This window comes from Glandiceps talaboti, chromosome 12, assembly GCF_964340395.1.
Source record: "Glandiceps talaboti chromosome 12, keGlaTala1.1, whole genome shotgun sequence".
NCBI classification, from domain to species: Eukaryota; Metazoa; Hemichordata; class Enteropneusta; family Spengelidae; genus Glandiceps; species Glandiceps talaboti.
This window is the reverse complement of record NC_135560.1, coordinates 689,369-713,027: the sequence shown is the minus strand read 5'-3', so window position 1 is coordinate 713,027 and position 23,659 is coordinate 689,369. Positions and strand designations below refer to the sequence as shown.

The window sequence follows — 23,659 nt, the reverse complement described above, 5'->3', positions numbered from 1 at the left end:
GATTTTGGTAAACATCCGATCCTTTAATTACCGATCATTTACATATATATAATTAATACTTTTTAATAAGTAGACTGTTGAAATGCATACTTCAAATTCAATATAACTTGATACATACGTTAAACCATGACAAAGCTCATATATCCTATAAAGTTTATTGATTTAGCTTAAACGTTTAATGAATAATTTGCATAATTAATAATTTTCGGTAATTAGGCTATATATGTTAAGAATGCATACTTCAATTTCAATACAATTTAGTATATATGTTAGCCCATAGACCCGCCACCAACCGAGGGTCTACGGTCTACCATCTAAATATCTCTTTATTTTATAATGTAGACAATATAACCAAATAATGCACTGGCAGTAAAATTTTGACAATATTCTAGTATTTCTATGGCTTTCAATAATGTGCATTGTTTGAAATTGTATGCCTCTACATGCCTTTATTTTCAAAAAGAGTGCTGACCATGGAAGGGGACATTCCCTAATACCCTCCACTCTAACAATCATGGTTTCTCCCCAAAATCAAGATTGAAGGGTGAGGCCCAATCTGATTAAAATCTGATGTGGTGAAAGCGCCTAGTTGCCTTTATTTACCTGTATTCCATGTTTTGTGTCATAACAAAACAAACGACAAATACCAAAAATCATTAATTATGCAAATTACTAATTACAATTTAAAAAGTATACCAACAGGCTATAGAGAATGTGTGTGCTTTCTCGTGGTTGAGGTGTGTACCAAATTATATGGAATTTGAAGTGTGCATTCCGAAGATAAAGCAGTTTGCTTAATTACCGAAGATTATTAATGATGCCAATTACTCATTAAAAGTTCATTAAAAGTAAACGCTATCTCAAACAAACTTCATAGGACATGTGAGCAGTGTTATGGTCGACATGTGAGCAGTGTTATGGTTGATATGTGAGCAGTGTTATGGTCGACATGTGAGCAGTGTTATGGTTGATATGTGAGCAGTGTTATGGTTGATATGTGAGCAGTGTTATGGTCGACATGTGAGCAGTGTTATGGTTGATATGTGAGCAGTGTTATGGTTGATATGTGAGCAGTGTTATGGTCGACATGTGAGCAGTGTTATGGTTGATATGTGAGCAGTGTTATGGTTGATATGTGAGCAGTGTTATGGTTGATATGTGAGCAGTGTTATGGTCGACATGTGAGCAGTGTTATGGTTGATATGTGAGCAGTGTTATGGTCGACATGTGAGCAGTGTTATGGTCGATATGTGAACAGTGTTATGGTTGATATGTGAGCAGTGTTATGGTCGATATTTGAGCAGTGTTATGGTCGACATGTGAGCAGTGTTATGGTTGATATGTGAGCAGTGTTATGGTTGATATGTGAGCAGTGTTATGGTCGACATGTGAGCAGTGTTATGGTTGATATGTGAGCAGTGTTATGGTTGATATGTGAGCAGTGTTATGGTCGACATGTGAGCAGTGTTATGGTTGATATGTGAGCAGTGTTATGGTTGATATGTGAGCAGTGTTATGGTCGATATGTGAGCAGTGTTATGGTCGACATGTGAGCAGTGTTATGGTTGATATGTGAGCAGTGTTATGGTTGATATGTGAGCAGTGTTATGGTTGATATGTGAGCAGTGTTATGGTCGACATGTGAGCAGTGTTATGGTTGATATGTGAGCAGTGTTATGGTCGACATGTGAGCAGTGTTATGGTTGATATGTGAGCAGTGTTATGGTTGATATGTGAGCAGTGTTATGGTCGACATGTGAGCAGTGTTATGGTTGATATGTGAGCAGTGTTATGGTCGACATGTGAGCAGTGTTATGGTTGATATGTGAGCAGTGTTATGGTCGACATGTGAGCAGTGTTATGGTTGATATGTGAGCAGTGTTATGGTCGACATGTGAGCAGTGTTATGGTTGATATGTGAGCAGTGTTATGGTCGACATGTGAGCAGTGTTATGGTTGATATGTGAGCAGTGTTATGGTTGATATGTGAGCAGTGTTATGGTTGATATGTGAGCAGTGTTATGGTCGACATGTGAGCAGTGTTATGGTTGATATGTGAGCAGTGTTATGGTCGACATGTGAGCAGTGTTATGGTTGATATGTGAGCAGTGTTATGGTTGATATGTGAGCAGTGTTATGGTCGACATGTGAGCAGTGTTATGGTTGATATGTGAGCAGTGTTATGGTTGATATGTGAGCAGTGTTATGGTTGATATGTGAGCAGTGTTATGGTCGATATGTGAGCAGTGTTATGGTCGACATGTGAGCAGTGTTATGGTTGATATGTGAGCAGTGTTATGGTCGACATGTGAGCAGTGTTATGGTTGACATGTGAGCAGTGTTATGGTCGACATGTGAGCAGTGTTATGGTTGAGAAATTATCTTGGTCAAAGGAAATTTCACAGCCCCCCCCCCCTCGTGCACTTAAAACAGTCATGGCCCTCCCGAAATGATCCCAAGTATTTTCGTAGCCCCCTCCCTCTCCCGGCGACACATATTTTAATGTGTAATGATACAGTACCCCCCCCCCCCCCATCCACTTCAGAGTTGTACAGTATGATGCACTACAATAAGTAATAGCAGGGTGTTATCTTTCCATCTTGATTCTGGGCAAAAACAGTAACCCCCATGATAGCAAGTGGGACCCCCTCCCACAATAAGCACTTTTAAAAAGCCATAGAGTACTTGAAAATTGCCTTCAATACCCAAATTTTACTCGAGACAATACATTATTATATAACTGTATGGCTACATTACCTACACTTTAACTTTTACCTATTCAGAGATAGTTTTATATTTTGGGAGACACACATTTGCTTGGCTATATACATAATTAAATGTATGGTAGGTAGATGAAGTGTACAATTTTGCAAGGTACTGGGTAAACCGATTGTTCAAAAAAGTCGAGAGAGAGAGAGAGAGAGAGAGAGAGAGAGAGAGAGAGAGAGAGAGAGAGAGAGAGAGAGAGAGAGAGAGAGAGAGAGAGAGAGAGAGAGAGGGGGGGGGACGACGGACGGACAGACAGACAGACAGAGGAAGGAATACACAAATACATTCGCATGGCTATGACCCAACTCATCACTGAATATATCATTTTTTTCTCGCCCCCCCCCCCAATTTCTCTTGGGGGCGAGAAAGGAAGTTGTATTTGTGTACTAAGTGTATTGTATTTGTATTTGTATTTGTATTTGTATTTGTATTTGTATTTGTATTTGTATTTGTATTTGTATTTGTATTTGTATTTGTATTTGTGTAGTTGTTTCGCCTGGACTTTTGTGAGTTGTATACTACATATCCTTGAGGATCAATAAATAAATAACCCCCCCCCCTGCCTTAAATCCTGACTCCAGCCTTACGGGAGGTGAATATGTATGTTGAAGCTCACACCACCAACAGAAGAGGTGGAGGTATATTCTGGTACATAGTATGAAGATGAGTCATGTATAATCAATGTATGAATATGTATTATAAATTTAACCATACTATTGTGTTTTGTGCTGGTAGGGCGACTTGCGGCGTACATGTACAGTGACAACAACGGTAGCAGATACAAATGCCTTCCTGGTTATTATGATTTAGATATAGAGCTAAACATCACATCTATTTGGCTTCATGATAATTGGTTGATGTGGTCAGAGAAATTCAGCATAACGCCATCACAAATAAAAACCTGTTCAACGGATAACCAAACACTTTGGATAGGTATGGGCCATTTTCTGTACAATGATTGGACAAAGGCATGTGTATTGTACTTGTCCAAAAATCCAAAAATCCTTGTGGCCTTGAAACCCAGCAATCCGGAATCTCGAAGCTGGAAGCCGGTGTAACATTTGCTTTTTTCATTAGCAGTGAAATGAATTGTGCTTATGGTTTATGCGCAAGATCCGAGGTCGCCATCTACCACCTTTACCAATAACAGTAAGAGAAAATGATAGAAAAGGAAAAGATCATTATGGAGGGGAAAATATTCAACTCCTTTCTACTATTTAATATCTAGTCGAGGATTGTTTTACCTTCGAGTTTGTAGGAAGGGGGAATTTTATTTCACAGCTACGTTTCAAAGATGAGGCCTTACTACTAAAACCGATTAATTATGCAAATGACTAATTAATGTTCATTAGATATTTACCAAAATCCAAAACACACACACACACACAGGCACACACACACACACACACACACACGACAGACTCCTGTCAGGTACCCATTTATATGTCTATGTTTAATATCAGATCCTGTCAGGTACCCATTTATATGTCAATGTTTAATATCAGATCCTACCAGGTATTGATTTATATGTCTATGTTTAATATCAGATCCTGTCAGGTATTGATTTATATGTATATTTTTAATATTAGATCCTGTCAGGTACCCATTTATATGTCTATGTTTATTATCAGATCCTGTCAGGTATTGATTTATATGTATATTTTTAATATTAGATCCTGTCAGGTACCCATTTATATGTCTATGTTTAATATCAGATCCTGTTAGGTACCCATTTATATGTCTATGTTTACTATCAGATCCTGTTAGGTACCTATTTATGTGTCTATGTTTAATATCAGATCCTGTCAGGTACCCATTTATATGTCTATGTTTAATATCAGATCCTGTCAGGTATTGATTTATATGTCTATGTTTAATATCAGATCCTGTCAGGTATTGATTTATATGTATATTTTTAATATTAGATCCTGTCAGGTACCCATTTATATGTCTATGTTTAATATCAGATCCTGTTAGGTACCCATTTATATGTCTATGTTTAATATCAGATCCTGTCAGGTATTGATTTATATGTATATGTTTAATATCAGATCCTGTCAGGTATTGATTTATGTGTCTATGTTTAATATCAGACTCCTGTCAGGTACCCATTTATATGTCTATGTTTAATATCAGATCCTGTCAGGTACCCATTTATATGTCTATTTTATTATCAGATCCTACCAGGTACCCATTTATATGTCTATGTTTAATATCAGATCCTGTAAGGTACCCATTTATATGTCTATATTTAATATCAGATCCTGTAAGGTACCCATTTATATGTCTATGTTTGATATCAGATCCTGTAAGGTACCCATTTATATGTCTATGTTTAATATCAGATCCTGTAAGGTACCCATTTATATGTCTATGTTTGATATCAGTTCCTGTAAGGTATCCATTTATATGTCTATGTTTGATATCAGATCCTGTAAGGTACCCATTTATATGTCTATGTTTGATATCAGATCCTGTAAGGTATCCATTTATATGTCTATGTTTAATATCAGATTCTGTAAGGTACCCATTTATATGTCTATGTTTAATATCAGATTCTGTAAGGTACCCATTTATATGTCTATGTTTGATATCAGATCCTGTAAGGTACCCATTTATATGTCTATGTTTGATATCAGATCCTGTAAGGTATCCATTTATATGTCTATGTTTAATATCAGATCCTGTTAGGTACCTATTTATGTGTCTATGTTTACTATCAGATCCTGTTGGGTATCCATTTATATGTCTATGTTTACTCTCATATCCTAACAGTATCCATTCATATACCTGGGTTTATTATCACATGCTACCTATTTGCATGACTAGTTTTACTGTCAGATTTACATCGGAACATTTTTCAATATCGTCATTCTAGGAAACTTAACACAACTACAACATCCATTCACAGACAAAATGAACACGTAAAAGAAATTAGATTTTAGATAGATTATAATTACTTCGTTATTAAATAAATGAAATGTTACATATTTCTTTATCCCATGCTTCTTTTAAAAAGCAACATCATCAGAGACACCAGCTTTTTGAAAGAAAACAATCACAATCCAACCAACATCAAAGTTATACTAGTACATATAGCTGAACATAATAAATTCCAGTGTAATATATATGACAACTTGACCTGGTAGGTTTGTGGTCCATACAAGAATATACAGTACTGTAATAAGGGAGTTCATAGATTTCGTATCAAGGATTAGCTTGCGACTACACGAGAGGTCATATGTCAAATGCTCAACTTTATTTAAAAACATAATAATTCCAAAGAGGTTACAAAGCACAGTAAAATAATATAAATATAAAGTGTACAGTGCAAAAATTAAAAGGTGAAATTAATAAAATAGTAATATTAATTATTTTAAAAATAACACTAACAATAATCTATCTTAAAATTGAAACACATACCAATGCGTTAAATGAGTTATACGAGTAGGTGCACAACAATGAAATACATTAATTGGCTAATAAGTAGTGTAATTCTCATTGTGCATATCATATCAGAGACAGCAATATGAATATTATGGTTCAATTATTGTTCAAACTATTAAATGTAATTATAAGTAACAAAGTCGGTTTTAATATTTGTGAAATAAGTTTACTTGACATACGTATCGAAAGTCAATGTATAAGGGTGTAGTGTCTTTTGCTTTATTACATCAATGCAAATACACGAGTCCACACACTTCAATAATCGATTATAACGGAAATTTGAAAGTATGAACTATATAATTTCAGAAATTACCGTCTCTAAACTCTTAACTCTCACACCTTTTACATCTAACGTCACGTACGTAACGACTACTTTCTAAGATGATAAAGTTCTTATATTGGTCACGTGACTATCAATGCGTACAAATCATAAATATAATTCCAAGTCACTCACCGGCCTAGCCTATTCACTATCATTTACACATTTATCTACAATTCACACATCACTCGTATAAATAGGCGTAATGACCCTTTCCGATAGCAGGCACAGATATTCTTAGCTATTAACAGCTTGCTTGCCCAACCTCAATCACAATGCAAATGAGATCCAGGGCCTCTTTGCTTCTGAAATGAACCAGACATCCGAAACATATATTTTGTTTTACGGCTCCGAGGTAATAAATAACCCTGAATATATTATTCGTACGTAATCGTAGATGTCATGTGAGTATAACCAAAAATAGGTGGTAATCAGTTTACTTGTTATTAAAACACAGATGGTTTATTTATCTTTCTGATAAAAATGGATGTGGGCCAAAATATTTTTTTCTCAAATTTACATGAAGGGAATGTCAATGACCTTATATCTGCACAAATCTTAAGCTTATAAGTTGATTTGACAGATCATGCATGGTGTGATAAAATACTAGGGGTGGTGTGGGGTAGGGGTGTGGTGGGGTGAGGAATTGGGATGTTGGAACGATGCATGGTTATGCAGCTCGATTCTAAGGATAAATAAATGAGAAACTATAATAAAATCCCAATATTCTCAAACCACTATATTTGGAAAGTTAGGAGTGTTTTGTTGACGTGTATTAAAAAATGGCATCTCGTACCACTGTTTGTTGCGCCCCAATCCACCCTGTACCCAGGGAGACACCAACAAGCTCAATTGCTGATGAAAACGAATATGCAGAGGACGAAGAGCATGGCAAATGTAAGTGGGATACACATAATTAAGGTTTCAAAACCGTAAATTAGACAAATAACAAACATATTGGAAAATGTATGACAGAACTAACATTTTTAATTTGTTCTCAAAATAACACTCCAGTTTTATATTGCTGGTCGTTCAGAACATTTTGTAACTTTGGGAGGGAAGCGTGCACATCGTCAACTTATCTACTAAAGCTAACAAAGAAGCTGCTTTACTACATTGGTAGTGGTTTACTTCTCTATGAGATAAAAAACAAATATGTGACAGTGGGACACTGTTTCCACAGCTGTACGCCAATATCTGTACCAAATGCCCCCACGCTACTACGCCAACATGCACATTACATTGGAATCGTCCAGTACATTTCCATAGTTAGTTAATGTTGGCGCAAGTGTACTGCGCAGATGCTGAAATCGACATGATACCAGATAGAAACGTAAGCAACAGGTAGATGATAGTTGATACAGCCTGGGCGACGTTCATCTGCCGTACCCAACATATCAGAAGTGTAAAATCGAACAGCAGTTCCTAGAAATGTCAGACGACGAAAGTAAGGCTAATGTCTCCCACGTTTTTGAGTGTTTTTTTTCAGTCAATATCGTTGATAGTTATACCAATGATGTGCATGACCAAGAGTTTGGTGGACGGTGTACTCTCTATTTACACTTTACAGGAGCAGGTGTTAACAGTTTTCAGCATCAATGAATAATTCGATATGCCAAGTGTTCAATTATGTACTTGCAATCTTACTATTGCAATATTTCATTGGGACCAGTGTTTATTCGGGCGAAGTGCATGATGTACCACCGATCGTAACGTTGGTTCATTCACATGAGTGCAAGCTTATACCAGTAAACAGTCGCCATTGTCAGTCACTATCACTTAGTCGATTGCCATATCTACACCCAATCTAATGGACCAAAATAAGTTTTGTTGCAGGGTTTTGATTTACGTGATACATTTTGTACAGTTTCACAGGGTGAGTTAGACGACGAGGTTATTGAAACAGAGGGCCCTGAGACCACCAACAGAAGGAAAAAACTATGGAACAGCTTTAAACGGAGAGCTAAACCTAAACGATGGGGTTCTAAAGAGAAAGGGAATAAAAGTAATGGCGCGGATCCCCGTCTAACATTGAGTCAACCAGAAATTAACGATTCCAGTGTAATCAATGGACTTGATTCACCAGATAAAGAGTTTGACTCTCTCTTTGAGGCTGCTCAGAGACGTCGAGATGAACAAATGGGCTTCAGTGATTCTGATCTTCCAAGTCTAAGAAATAGAAGTGATGGTGATGCAGAGGGTAGACCTCAGAGTTTAGCTCTTGATGAAAGCAATCCACCTACCAGTCCCACTGCTACCAGTCCTACAGCAATTAGTAGCACTACTATAACAACCACCTCAACCACCACCACCACTACTACACATTCAGAGGTTAGTAGTATGTAATTATCATACAAACATATTCATCAAAATAAATTATCATGAATTATAAATTTATGCACAACTCACACGTGCAAATATGCAGAAAGTTGCATGCACATACCAGTATATATAGGCTAGTATGGGTAGACCCTGGTACTATGTTACTATTTTCATTTAATATCATCGTGAGATAGGACATATGAAATGAAATATTGAAATAAACATATATGCATAGTGTGTGTGTGACCCTACACCCACTGTCATGCTGTGCATTCAGTGTTGCTATTTTTAGAGCACTTTTTCAGAGTTTTTTCCTGATCTGGTCAAACTACAAACTACATATTACTGTTTCATATCCATTGTCAGACCACTATCAACAAAGACCAAAAATCCTTTCCATTTTTAAATTTTTACCTTTTATTTTACCTTTACCTTCATCAGTAGAAGTTGTGTGTAATAGACACACCCAGGATTGAGTTCACTGTCAATGTCATCTTAGTTCTAATTAAAAAAATAATGGTCACATGTTATGGATAAGATTTTTGGCCTTGACTAGTCGACTGTACTTATAGTTAAAATCTAGTTTAAATATAAATATTGGAAGGAGTAATTTGACAACTAAATGTGAAGTACAAAGTTAAAAGATTGTATTATTTATTTATTTATTTATTTATTTATTTATTTATTTATTTATTTATTTATTTATTTATTATTTATTGCATCCCTTGTGTATCAGGGACTCACTAAGATTGTTAGGAGCAGCACTAACAAAAAAATTAAATACATACACTACTAAAAAACATGAGTAAAAACATATACAGGAACAAAAACAAAATAAAACAAACCAAAGTGAGGTAAGATTGATAAAAAAAATAAAAATATGCTTCAAGTGTTAGTTGTCAGAAAATCTAACTGCTAAACTATTCTATATTATTTAGTTTTAACAAAATCTTTTCTGTTTTCAATTGATTCCCATTTATATAACAATAATGGTTAGTAGAACATTAGCATGACCTTTGACCTTCAAATATGCCAGTTACAATCAGATGTGTTGACAATGTCAAATCATTAAATCTATGGTATTAAAATTGACATATACTCCGGTACTTCAAAAACTTCTAAACTTTCTAAGATCTCTGTTTTTGCATATAATAATAATAATTATAATAATAATAATAATAATAATAATAATAATAATAATAATAATAATAATAATAATAATAATATTGTGGAAATACCAAGACATACAATGTCTTCCAATGGTCGTATGACAAGTCTACATCATTGAATTGTACATTAGAAGCTTAAGGTAGTTAAATAGTATAAGATCTACCCTCATTTTCTTACCTATACTTTCACCATCATAAAAAATTGAACATGTTATTCAAAATATATGCAATAAAATTTGGGGGTCTCCTGAATGGGGTAAAAAGTTAGGATAACTCAATGTTCGATACACTTTTGGAAAATTCATTTGATTTTTTGTTTGAGATGTGTTTAGCAGACATAGCCAGTAGTTATTTTACCTACACGACCTATTTTTTCACATGGTATCAAAGAGTGTTTCATTCATGCATTTTATGAAATTTTGATATCATACCTTTAATATTCCCTGAGCAGTTCATATGTCTTTTTCTCTCACTTTAATCCTACATTTACTTATTTCTAGGTAATGTAATCACACATTCATAAAAAGTATGCCAAAATTCTTGGCAAACAAATTATTTGCTTCCAATTAAAAAATATGTGTTCATTTTCTTATCCATATAGATAACTAATATAGAATAGTTTAGCGTTAGATTTTCTGACAACTAACATTTGAAGCATATTGTTATTGTTATTTTTATTTTCATTTTATCAATATTCTTACCTCACTTTGGTTTATTTTGCTGTTTGTTCCTGTGTACATTTTTTTACTCATCTTTTTAGTAGTGTATGTATTTTGATTTTTTCTTAGTGCTGCTCCTAACAATCTTAGTGAGTCCCTGATACAAAAGAGATGCAATAAATAAATAAATAATAAATAAATAGATATTATTCTTTATATTACTAACTCAAGATTGAATGAAAAAAAGACTGTCCCCGTATCAACTTTTTGTTACGAATATAATCCTTAAAGAGTTGTGGCAAAGAATTATTTTTCCCATGATGCTTTGTACCAGTGCAACTTTTTGACTTTGTGCATTCCCAATGAGTAATATCATTTCATTTCTAACGCTAGAAAAACTGTCACTGCATGATTTTTTTTATCATGAAGTCTATTCAGATTTCTTTATGACAGCAAGATATCTTCAATTTTCTGTTTTTGATCATTTTTGGGGTGAAAACCATGATTTTTTGTAGTATAAAAAAATTTAAAGTAAAAAGAAATGACAGCTTCAAAACTAATGGACTGATTGGGATGAAATTTGGTGTGCAGGTATTCTAGGGTATCTGGATGAAGAATTCTTGAAGAAAATTTGAAGACGTCTGAAAATGTGCTGTGGTATCATATTATTGGCATGTCATTTTACAATACTTGCGATAAAGTCGATTTTATTAGTAAAGTAAAGTTACTCATGCAGCTAGGAAAATTTGACTACACTTGAATACATGAGCAAAAATGATCACAAGAATCATGGCTACATACATGTATATTTGTAATATTAAGACTCCAATATGGTTATGGTTATAGGGATACAAGATCTAACATGGGGGTGAAGGAGGTACTTTCCAAATTATGCCTTTTAATGTACTCACACATAAGAAATGTGGATACGCTGTAGCAGTTACGGTGAGCTGTTTTGAACTATGGAAGTACAAGTAGAAAGGATTATAGTCCTACCTCCATTTCTGAACAAAATCATTGTCCTTGCATTGGAATGGTATGCTTTTAAAATGAAAGTTGCACAAAATATGTTCGTGTCCTGCCTACTAGTTTTAGTATTAGAATTAAAATCTTGAATTAATCTTCACCCACATTTAGGTTTTTCTGCATGCAAATCTGTTACTATGGGCTTTGTTGGTGTTTTTTTCTGCATGCACATCTGTTACTATGGGCTTTGTTGGTGTTTTTTTCTGCATGCACATCTGTTACTATGGGTTTTGTTGGTGTTTTTTTCTGCATGCACATCTGTTACTATGGGCTTTGTTGGTGTTTTTTTCTGCATGCACATCTGTTACTATGGGTTTTGTTGGTGGTTTTTCTGCATGCACATCTGTTATAATGGGTTTTGTTGGTGGTTTTTTCTGCATGCACATCTGTTACTATGGATTTTGTTGGTGGTTTTTTCTGCATGCACATCTGTTACTATGAGTTTTATTGGTGGGACTTTTGCTGTACCGTGTGAACTGTGTTCAGATTAGCACGTCGGAAACGCCTCGGTAAAACCAAACTATGGATAACCCGAGTTTAATAATCAATAGGCAAGTCTGGTTGTAGACAATCTCTAAATCTGTTTGCAATGTCAACTGTAATAGGATTATAAAAGTTGTAACAGCTGATAACGTCTCTTGACTCAAACGATTCACTCCTTGAAAGTAACCTAACACTCGGAACTACGGTTTTTCTTGTTCCATAGTTAGTTAGATAAATTTTTGAAAAATTAAGCACAGAGATACTTAAATAGCAAATTCCCATATCCGATGTCCATATACCACACACTGTACAACATTTTACCCACAACTCTCTCTGATTTGTAGTGTTGGACATCATCTCCTTCAAGTCAGACAAATCTCACCAGTGTATAGGGTTTTGTAAAAACATTTTTTCCATTTGGCAATCATGGAATTGCCACTGATGAATTTCTGAATACCCATTTTCATCGGTTCTGGTATCAGTGATTTATTGTAGAAGGAGTAGCAATTTTAGGAATTTGTCAGCAGATTTTCTTGAAAGACATGAAGAATATTTGCGACGAAACTAAGGAAAATATATGCACCTGTTATGACTTTGCCAAAGATATAGATTTATTTGAATAGGTATGACAAAAGAAATTTACATACTAACACTCATCATACACACTGACTACCCAAGTTATTGACACTTTGACAGTGAAAAGTGTTTTATTCACAGCACATGCTTAATTTAGTTGTTAGTTCATTTTTGTACAAAATTTAGAACTTTATTTTTGATTCCTAATCGTAATTAAACTTAATTTCTATGCTTAAAATGTTGAAAAGTATGGATTATTGAAAAAGTTATAAAATAAGGAACCTCCAAGCATACCAATCAGAGAGAGTTGTGGGTAAGATATTGTACAGTCCCACATGTAACATCGTCAATGTACGGTGCACAATGTATCCTAATGGTATGATCGCGATCGGATCGTGACCTTTCACCCAAGCCAGTTGTGCCTCACGGCGGAGTAACACACTCACTAGTACTTGCACACATTCGGTCGACAGCATTTCAGTCTTGACCTAGTACCTGTACCAGCGACGGCTTATCAGATGTAATTACAAAAAGCAAACACTTAGTTATGGTAATGAGCTGATAACGATTGATAAGAAAGTGCAAGAATTGCACTTTGCTGGTAAAGGCGATGTTCCCCTCATGGAGTACTGCACTCACCTACTACATAAAATTGACTGGCGATCCCAAGGGTATTAAGTTTCCGATTCAGTTTTAAACCACAATCACTACACCTCTCTAACTTCTCGGCTAGATCATCAAGGTCTACAATTCAACATATGGGCCTCTCGCTAACTTTCAGATCATTTCAAAGTTTGATCAAGTCCTCAACTTTGTAAACATTATGAGTGTTGGGGAGAGTTCTACTAATATGAGGCTAACAAAAAAACAATTGTTTCTGGTCAGGCGCATGTGTCACTTAAATACCCCAGCATCGGTCCTTTTTTGTGTGTTTGTCCAGCCCATGCAGTCTGCAGAGCCGTGGGGAAACACAAAAATAACCCTCCCTACTTCAGTGAACATAACTGCAGAGACAACACAGGGTTAAGAATTTACGGTTGTCAGAAGTCCCAGACTAGTGCAATTTCCTAGGTAGTGGTTGCTAGTGAAAATTACTGTGAAAACCCATTCAAATTGTATCATTACCATTAGTACATATTTCTGCTGGTTGGGAAGCTAGACAATCACAATGTTTCTTCACAATAGGTAGGTACGTACGTGAAGTATGTTGTCATGACAATAGGTAGGTACGTACGTGAAGTATGTTGTCATGTCAATTTTTGACACTGGACCGATAAATATGAACGGAAGCGTAAAATATATACTGTCTTATTCTCAATGAATAAGTACTCCGTTTTGGATCTGCGGTAGAATTACAGTCGTAAATGATCTATTTTGGATGTGATTTGCAATGTATAAACATTGTTGAAATATGAGTATGGCTGCTATGCACCATTTTGCAATGCCCATTTGAGCGATTACACATTGTGTAATTCATAACCACAAATTCATCAAATTAAACACCGTATTTCAGACAGTTTTTTGTGGTAAAATTTCCCTTTCCCTTCAGTTAAATAAATTCAAGATCAATTGTATAAAGCTAAACTGAAATAAACAGTTTTGTATTTTATTTTACTGAATCATTTAAAAGTTTACGATACAAATCCAACGACTTGAAACTATGGTTATTAGGCCAATGCATGAGAGGCCAAGTTTACATCGTATGCTGGAGGAACTAAAGTGTTAAATGACCTCAAATTTGTATCACCTGTCACTCTTATTCTTGGACCTTATACATGATAAATCTGTGATATTATTAACTTTGTTAACATCATTCAAACTGAAATAAATTCTTCAGACTTTCTCCCCATTTACTTTGGTACCTGTATGAGCCATTGTAGCTGCTATATTCAATTTTGGTGTTATTGCTTTTCAAATTATTATGTAAATGAGGATCGACCCTCTATTTTTTAAAATTACACCCACTGAGGCACATACTTGTAGAAAGATGCAAGGAGATGCACCAAGTTTGGCGGCAAAACCGGAAGTTTGACTTTATTCTGAACTCCACCAAAACGAAGGCTGCCAAACTAAAGAAGACTTATTAAAATTTTTAAAAATGCCAAAATAAAATTAAATACAGTAGTAGAAAGACAGTTACAAGCAAGTAGTATAAAAAAAGAAAACTAAATTCAACTATAGCTAGTAAGAATGAACTCTGCAAGAAACAAAAATAATAGAATTCTAAATATCGTCAGCCAAAAATGCTGTGAACTAGACAGTGTAAAAGTCAAACAACTAGTGTGGGTCATAAATTGCCCACAGTGCTGTGAACTAATGTAAAAGTCAAACAACTTGTGTGGGTCATTAACCGCCCACCTCACTTACTAATGTACAGTTGAATGAGTACAGTCTCTTATTCATTAAAGTTCGCATTCCTAACAATACCATTGCAAAGGTTTGATGTAAATCTAATAAACACACCTAATTAAATATGAACTGAACACAAATGCATCAAGCTATTATACGCACTAATTACATGAGGCCAGTAATGGCAAAATAGTGCTACTCAGACAAATAAATCACAGATTGCAATGAACCTAATATTGCAAACCGTGTAAACAGTGACCACCCCAATGGCTGTCCAACTCAGCTGGCAATCTGAAAAGTGGCAAGGCTGGCCATGCGCTGAGAGACGGTCAAACGCGCCTCCACTGGAACTTTGACGTAAGCTGTATTAGCATCTGATCTCCAGTCTCCCTGTGATTTGATAAGTTCTGTAGGAACCCCTGCCTCAAAGGCAAGAGTAGCCCCTCCCCTGCGCAAACTATGCAGAGTGTACAGGTGTGTGTCCTCCCCAATGCATGCACCAGTCTGCCGAAGGTCCTGCTGAGCATGCCGCCCTGTGTGAGTGGAACAAGTTTCCCACGTTTTCTAAACATAAAGGCAGGCGCATCGCCTGCTGCAATGATGTTGTCAAACAGACACTTGAATGCCGCCACTGGGCAAAGCTCACTACCTGGAATACATGCTAAAGGTAATAATAAAGTGCACTCATGGCACTGCAATGTTTTCGACCAATGCACTGCAATAAGTACAAAGTCATGCTGAATAACGATGTCTCTACAGCAGAGATGGCGAGCGACATCAAACCCTTTCTTAGAAGGTGGTACTAAATTCGACTTCCTGAGAAAAGTGAAGAAGCCAACAATGATAGCAGCCCAGACTACTAATAAGTATGTGTCAGTGTTATCCATCAAACTGTGAAAACTGGCCAGCATGGCTGGTGTTATGGGTAACTTTTGCCGTGGTGTGTGTGTGCTGGACTTCTTTAAACCTGTCATGGCTAAATGAAGTGAAATAGCAGAAAAGGCATCTGTGCTAAGGCCCATTAACACATGAAAAGTTTTAACCCCAGAAACATAATTATCAATAGATGCAGCACTCTTAAATGAACGTGCCAGAAATTTCGCGTAAAGCGATAACACTTCTGCTGATGCTGGAAAAGGCTGAAGATGAAAGTGTGTACAAAATAGCAAATAAGACTTGAACTGAGTGACTAGATTACTACGAGTCCCAGGCCTGAATGCTGCTTGCCTAGATTGTTGTAACTCATCTTTCAACTGTAAAAGCTGCTGGTCAGGACAGTGTTCTATGACATACATGTGCATATTCACTGTTGTCGTGATACGATCCAATATGGCTGCCTGTCAGCCATTTTGTTTGCAAATTTTCCATGTCCAAAGCCATAACTCAGACATGCTTGAACAGATGTCATTCAAAGTTGTTATTAGGGTAGTGTTCTATGACATACATGTGCATATCCATTTTCGTTGTGATACAATCCGATACAATCCCAGTCTGTTTGATTTAGGTTCACAAGTGTTGTTGCGTGATCAGAGTAGTGATATCAAGAAAATTGACAACATAAACTGCCAGTTCCTTAAAACCAAATCATTGTGGGAACTATGTGATTCTCAACGACTTTTCATATATTGAGTACTATACCAAACTCTCAGATAGTATGTATAAACTATATATATGGTATATCGTGTTTTAGGGCAAAGTCAACCTACAGCAGTACCAATTCTTTTTGTTGGAAGTGATCCTGAGGGAAGGCAAAGATCTAGCAGTGAGAGATAAGTCTGGTAAGTACACTATAGTATATTTTTCTATTGAAGTGTGTTCATCTATTTAAGGGGCGACATCAAAAGATTGATGTTTACAAAAAAACTTAATTGCTTTAGTTTGGGGGGGGGGGGGAGGTTTGGCCAAATTAATTTCTCAACCGCCAAAAACGATTTAACATCATACTTGGCAAATTTAGTATGATTTCAAGGCTGCTTTTACCTATAACTCTGCATACACTCGGTCCGATTTATCAGTGGTACACCGTTCAGCTTTCAAATTTGCTGCAAAATAGGTATCTGGGAACGAGGTGGGTATCCAGGCGTCGCCTCGAGACACGAAGGGTTTGGACGGTGAGGTACATTTGGTGAGTTCGTACAATTTTCTGGTCCATATATGTTCTCCTCACACAATGGACATTTATAAATGCCCTTTGAACGACTTTCAAAAACTAACAAACAAGATTTGGGAGTTAAATATCAAAAAACAACAGGGCAAATCCCGGGCCGATGTACAGGAAAGCGCAACAAAGTTGTGGCATGCCAAATACAAAAATGACCGACGGTCATTAGCCGAGTTCATGTCCCAGGAGGTCGAGTCGAAACAATCTATTTTGAAATATTTTTCAGTTAAACAAAAATCATCCGATCAAGGTGTTGCTGATGAGCCTACACCCAGTCACGAAAGGTCTCCCATTTCAAATGCCACAGGACAAGGTACATGCCCAAAAGCTACGAATACCAGTGGTGTTCGTTTTGATCAATCATGACAGCATATGTTTAACACTGAGACGTGGTATTAAAAGTGAACAATGAAAGTGAAACCAGACATACAAGTAATCAATGTGACTTGATGTGTAAATTCAGTGTTGTTGTGTTCTGTTGGATTTCAATAAAAGTATTTTTCTGAGTTAAAATGGTTTTCTGTTTTTATTTATAATTCAGTAGTATATTGGTACGTTGTTTGAAAGTGAAATTTTACAGTATGAGACTGAATCGATTTTCAATTTTAGGTCAGTTAAGTTAGATGGGGGGGGGGGGGGTCTGGGACCTAACTTAAGCAATTAAGTTAGATATATTATATTGAACTTTTGATGTTGCCCCTAATACATTGCTGTTATTGTTACATACCAAGCTATGTATCACTATCAGCTGAGTGTTACACTTATGACAAGAATTATATGTAATCGCATGATAATTTGTATTTAGATATATAATTGTGTGTGAATATTATATTTTATGTAAATATATAACTTATAAGTGTATGTAAATACTTGATAATTTATGTAAATATATGATAATTGTATTTAAATATATAATTGTATGTGAATTTTATGATAATTTAAATATACATGTATAATTGTCAATGTATGATGATTTATGCAAATATATGGTTGCTGTAATTATTGGTTTCAAACATAATAAATTATTTGTTTCATCAAACATATTTTAGCATTTCATGAGGGATATGATGAAACCTTTATGATGAAACGTTTACTGCTTGTGTATGTGATTTCTGGACCTTGGTAGTGCAATATATGAGTGTTTGGTAGTGAGGTTTACGAGTCTTGTGGACCTTGGTAGTGCAGCTTACGAGTCTTATGGACCTTGGTAGTGCAGTTTCCGAATCTTGTGGACCTTGGTAGTGCAGCTTACGAGTCTTATGGACCTTGGTAGTGCAGTTTACGAGTCTTGTGGACCTTGGTAGTGCAGCTTACGAGTCTTGTGGACCTTGGTAGTGCAATATATGAGTGTTTGGTAGTGAGGTTTACGAGTCCTGTGGACCTTGGTAGTGCAGCTTACGAGTCTTATGGACCTTGGTAGTGCAGTTTACGAGTCTTGTGGACCTTGGTAGTGCAGTTTACGAGTCTTGTGGACCTTGGTAGTGCAGCTTACGAGTCTTGTGGACCTTGGTAGTGCAGTTTACGAGTCTTGTGGACCTTGGTAGTGCAGCTTACGAGTCTTGTGGACCTTGGTAGTGCAGCTTACGAGTCTTGTGGACCTTGGTAGTGCAGCTTACGAGTCTTGTGGACCTTGGTGGTGCAGCTTACGAGTCTTGTGGACCTTGGTAGTGCAGTTTACGAGTCTTGTGGACCTTGGTAGTGCAGCTTAAAAGTCTTTGGCAGTGCAGTTTACGAGTCTAGTGGACCTTGGTAGTGCAGTTTACAAGTGTTTGGTAGTGCAGTTTACGAGTCTTGAGGACCTTGGTAGTGCAATATATGAGTGTTTGGTAGTGCAGCTTACGAGTCTTTGGTAGTGCAGTTTACGAGTCTTGTGGACCTTGGTAGTGCAATATACGAGTGTTTGGTAGTGCAGCTTACGAGTCTTATGGACCTTGGTAGTGCAATATATGAGTGTTTGGTAGTGCAGCTTACGAGTCTTGTGGACCTTGGTAGTGCAGCTTACGAGTCCTGTGGACCTTGGTACTGCAGTTTATGAGTCTTGTGGACCTTGGTAGTGCAGCTTACGAGTCTTTGGTAGTGCAGTTTATTAGTCTTGTGGACCTTGGTAGTGCAGTTTAGGAGTCTTTTGGACCTTGGTAGTGCAGTTTACAAGTCTTGTGGACCTTGATAGTGCAGCTTACAAGTCTTGTGGACCTTGGTAGTGCAATCTACGAGTGTTTGGTAGTGCAGTTTATGAGTCTTGTGGACCTTGGTAGTGCAATATACTAGTGTTTGGTAGTGCAGTTTACGAGTCTTGTGGACCTTGGTAGTGCAATATACTAGTGTTTGGTAGTGCAGCTTACGGGTCTCATGGACCTTGGTAGTGCAATATACATTCAAGTGTTTGGTAGTGCAGTTATGAGTCTTGTGGACCTTGGTAGTGCAATATATGAGTGTTTGATAGTGCAGCTTACGAGTCTTGTGGACCTTGGTAGTGCAGTTTATGAGTCTTGTGGACCTTGGTAGTGCAGTTTACGAGTCTTGGGGACCTTGGTAGTGCAGTTTATGAGTGTTTGGTAGTGCAGTTTACGAGTCTTGTGAACCTTGGTAGTGCAATATACGAGTGTTTGGTAGTGCAGTTTACTAGTCTTGTGGACTATTGACATTATCATGCACTGTATTTATTTATTTGTCGTTCTTTGTTTGCACTATTTTATTATGGATTGGATTGCAAAATAGTTTGAAATGAGCAAGTCACTACCTGAAAATAGAGAGCTGATGAGGTCACTAAGGTCAAAATAGTCCAGTTTTTAGCACAACTGAAGTGTGATAAGGTTCAGCACTGCTATAGGCATGGCAAAGTGTGTGTGTGTGTGTGTGTGTGTGTGTGTGTGTGTGTGTGTGTGTGTGTGTGTGTGTGTGTGTGTGTGTGTGTGTGTTAAAGTCAAAAACCACTGGACCAATTTCCATTATATTTTGTGGGTGTATTACCTTGGGTATCTAGTTGGGAAATTGTTCAAATCAAAATGATCTTACCACTGATGTGTGATTTGGGTAAAAAACTTGTAATTTTTGGTCAAAAAACTTAAACTCAAAAACTACTGGGCAGATCGGTCCAAAATCTGGTGGGAACATTCTTTAGGGTGTTTAGATTAAGAATTGTTCACAACATGATGATCCCATCAGTCTCCAAACTGCATATCTGGGTGGTGAACATTTACCAGACTTCTTTCAGTGCTGAAGCAATATTTGTTCCATAGATCTGTATTGACATTATCATGCACTGTATTTATTTATTTGTCGTTCTTTGTTTGCACTATTTTATTATGGATTGGATTGCAAAATAGTCTGAAATGAGCAAGTCACTACCTGAAAATAGAGAGCTGATGAGGTCACTAAGGTCAAAATAGTCCAGTTTTTAGCACAACTGAAGTGTGATAAGGTTCAGCACTGCTATAGGCATGGCAAAGTGTGTGTGTGTGTGTGAACAATTTAAAGTCAAAAACCACTTGACCAATTGCCATGATATGTTGTGGGTATATTACCTTGAGTGTCTAGTTGGGAAATTGTTCAAATCATAATGATCTTACCACTGATGTGTGATTTGGGTAAAAAACTACTGGGCAGATCGGTCCAAAATCTGGTGGGAACATTCTTTAGGGTGTTTAGATTAAGAATTGTTCACAACATGATGATCCCACCAGTGATATGCAAATTAGGGCTGAATATGTGTCTTTTTGGTCAAAAATCATAAATTCCAAAACTATTCTGAAACAGATTGGGCTGAAATTTAATGGGGTGCACCCAGGTTGTATAGATGAAGAAACATTATTAAGAATACAATGATTTCATCTGTGATATGCAAATTAGGTGTAAAATGTGAATTTTGGTCAAAAGATTGTATCTCAAAAAGTACTCGGTCAATGAGACTGAAACTTGGTGATATGTTTGTAGAAGAGTTATTCTGCAGATTGTGTTCAAAACATTTTGACACAATTGGCCCTAGCAACCATCACCATACCCTTAGCAACAACCAAATGGCAGTATATTTTGGTTAAATAACAACATCTTCTGGTAGGCAAGTGAGTAAATATTCAAAAAATGTATGCAATTATCCCTAGCAACCATGCCCATGCCCATAACAACAGCCAATAAGTGGTATATTTCACAAATAGACAAATGAATAAACATTTAAAAAATGTATGCAGAATAGTATGTCTCGCAATATGACCATGCCCATGGCAACAGCCAAATGATCACATATATTGCAAAGATAACAACAGGATTGGATAGGCAACTGGATAATCATTCAGCAAGTGAACACTTATACCATGGATCAGCATATATCATGTGGTTAAACATTTTTAAAAACTGTACAGTTGTGCTACAACACCACTGGCACCTTTTTAACCTTTAGAAATTGATAATTGATCATTGGTGTAGTTGTAAATTTAGTTTATTTAATATTGATTTTAGCATATGGTAATATGTAGTAACATGACCTATATCAATCACACTGTCACTGACACTGTCCAAAATCATGAAGAGAATGATGCAAACTTATATTGCTGAATCCTGTAAAATTATTGAAAATTAAATTAAAATGATGTAACATGAGCCTGGATAATTAATTCACCATGAATTATGGAATCAGGGATAACATCATAGGATCCTAGAATTGATAGAAAAATGAACTGAAAGTGAAATTATTCGATCATGGATATTCGATAATTTACAAGAAAATAAATGAAAGTAAAATTCTAAGATACTGGTAAATTTCACAGTCACAGAATCTTTAAAGGTAGAATATTTTCAAGGTTTTTTAGCACAACTGAACTGAGGTTCAGTAGTGCTATAGGGATCGCCCGGCATCTTTGTGTGTGTGTGTGTGTGTGTGTGTGTGTGTGTAAACAACTTAAAGTCAAAAACCGCTGAACCGATTGCCATGACATTTGGTGGATCCATTACCTTGGGTGTCTATTTGGGAAATTGTTCAAATCAAAATGATTTGAAAACCGGTTTGTGATTTGGGTAAAAAAATGTGGTTTTTGGTCAAAAAACTTAAACTCCAAAACTACTGGGCAGATCGGGCTGAAATTTGGGTGAAGCATTCTTCAAGGTGTTTTTACTAAGATGTCCCATCAATGATATGCAAATTATGGCTAAAAATGTGTCTTTTTGGTCAAAAATCTATAATTCCAAAACCACTGAGCAGATGATCCCATCAGTGATATGCAAATTAGGGCTAAAAATGTGTCTTTTTCGTCAAAAATCTATAATTCCAAAACCACTTAGCAGATTGGGCTGCAATTTAATGGGAATGCATCTAGGGATGTATGGAAATATTAAGCATATAATGATTCCATGAGTGATATGCAAATTAGGTGTGAAAATTTTTGGTCAAAAACTTACATCTCAAAAAGTACTTGGTCAGTGAGTCTGAAACTTGGTGAGATGTTTCTGAAAGTGTTATTCTGCAGATTTTCGTCAAAACATATTGACAAAATTTGCCCTAGCAACCATGACCACCACGCCTTAGCAACAACCAAATGGCAGTATATTTTGGTTAAATAACAACATCTTCTGGTAGGCAAGTGAGTAAATTTTCAAAAAATGTATGCAATTATCCCTAGCAACCATGACCACGCCCATAGCAACAGCCAAATGATCACATATATAGCAAAGGTAACAACAGGAATTGAAAGACAAATGAATAAACATTCAACAAATGTGCAAATGTGCCTAGCAACAAGACCATGCCCATAGCAACAGCCAAATAATCACAGATATTGTGAAGATAACAACGGGGATTAATAGGCAATTGAATAAACAGTAAAAAAATGTATGTACATTTGCCTAGCAACATGACCACGCCCATAGCAACAAGCAAATCATCATGTATACCGCAAAGGTAACAAACAGGAATTGGAAGACAAATGAGTAAACATTCATAAAATGTATGCAAATGTGCCTAGCAACAAGACAATGCCCATAGCAACAGTCAAATGATCACATATATTGCGAAGATAACAATGGGGGTTAAAGTTGTAAAATTGTTTAAAATTGTCATTTTTTCAATATTTTGAAATCAAATTTTGTCATTGGTATCATATTCTATGCACTAAGTTACATTGATTCTGCATTGACTTGGTTGATATTGATTGCTGGTAAAATGGTAATTTTTAAAAAAACATAAAAAATATATTTTTTTTGTGTACGTACACACATACGTCGAAAGATGTGTACTTGACGTGTGACGTATCATTCGTACATGCGCACACTATTGTTGCTAATAGACAACATGGCGCCGAACATGATCGATGGTAATGTGGAACTGCTCCATTCCGCTAGTAAAAACAAGTGGGGGAAAAGAAATGAGGGCAAAATCGATATTTTTAGT

At 36.2% G+C, this 23,659-nt stretch overlaps 1 protein-coding gene across 3 annotated transcripts in view; it reads left to right on the top strand.

Annotated features, from left to right (window-relative positions):
• Window positions 1–7,298: 7,298 nt before the first annotated feature.
• The window catches only part of LOC144443622 (multiple C2 and transmembrane domain-containing protein 1-like), a 127,743-nt gene continuing 111,382 nt past the window's right edge, over window positions 7,299–23,659 (top strand). Inside the window, exons 1-3 of one of the 3 annotated variants that reach the window (XM_078133166.1) lie at window positions 7,299–7,432; window positions 8,403–8,803; window positions 16,810–16,897. In XM_078133166.1, coding sequence (XP_077989292.1) covers window positions 7,318–7,432; window positions 8,403–8,803; window positions 16,810–16,897 — 604 coding nt within the window. In that variant the 5' untranslated portion in view covers window positions 7,299–7,317. Of the gene's footprint in view, window positions 7,433–7,845; window positions 7,983–8,402; window positions 8,867–16,809; window positions 16,898–23,659 lie in introns of those variants that run through there. The other 2 variants (XM_078133165.1, XM_078133167.1) reach the window with 2 other exon arrangements.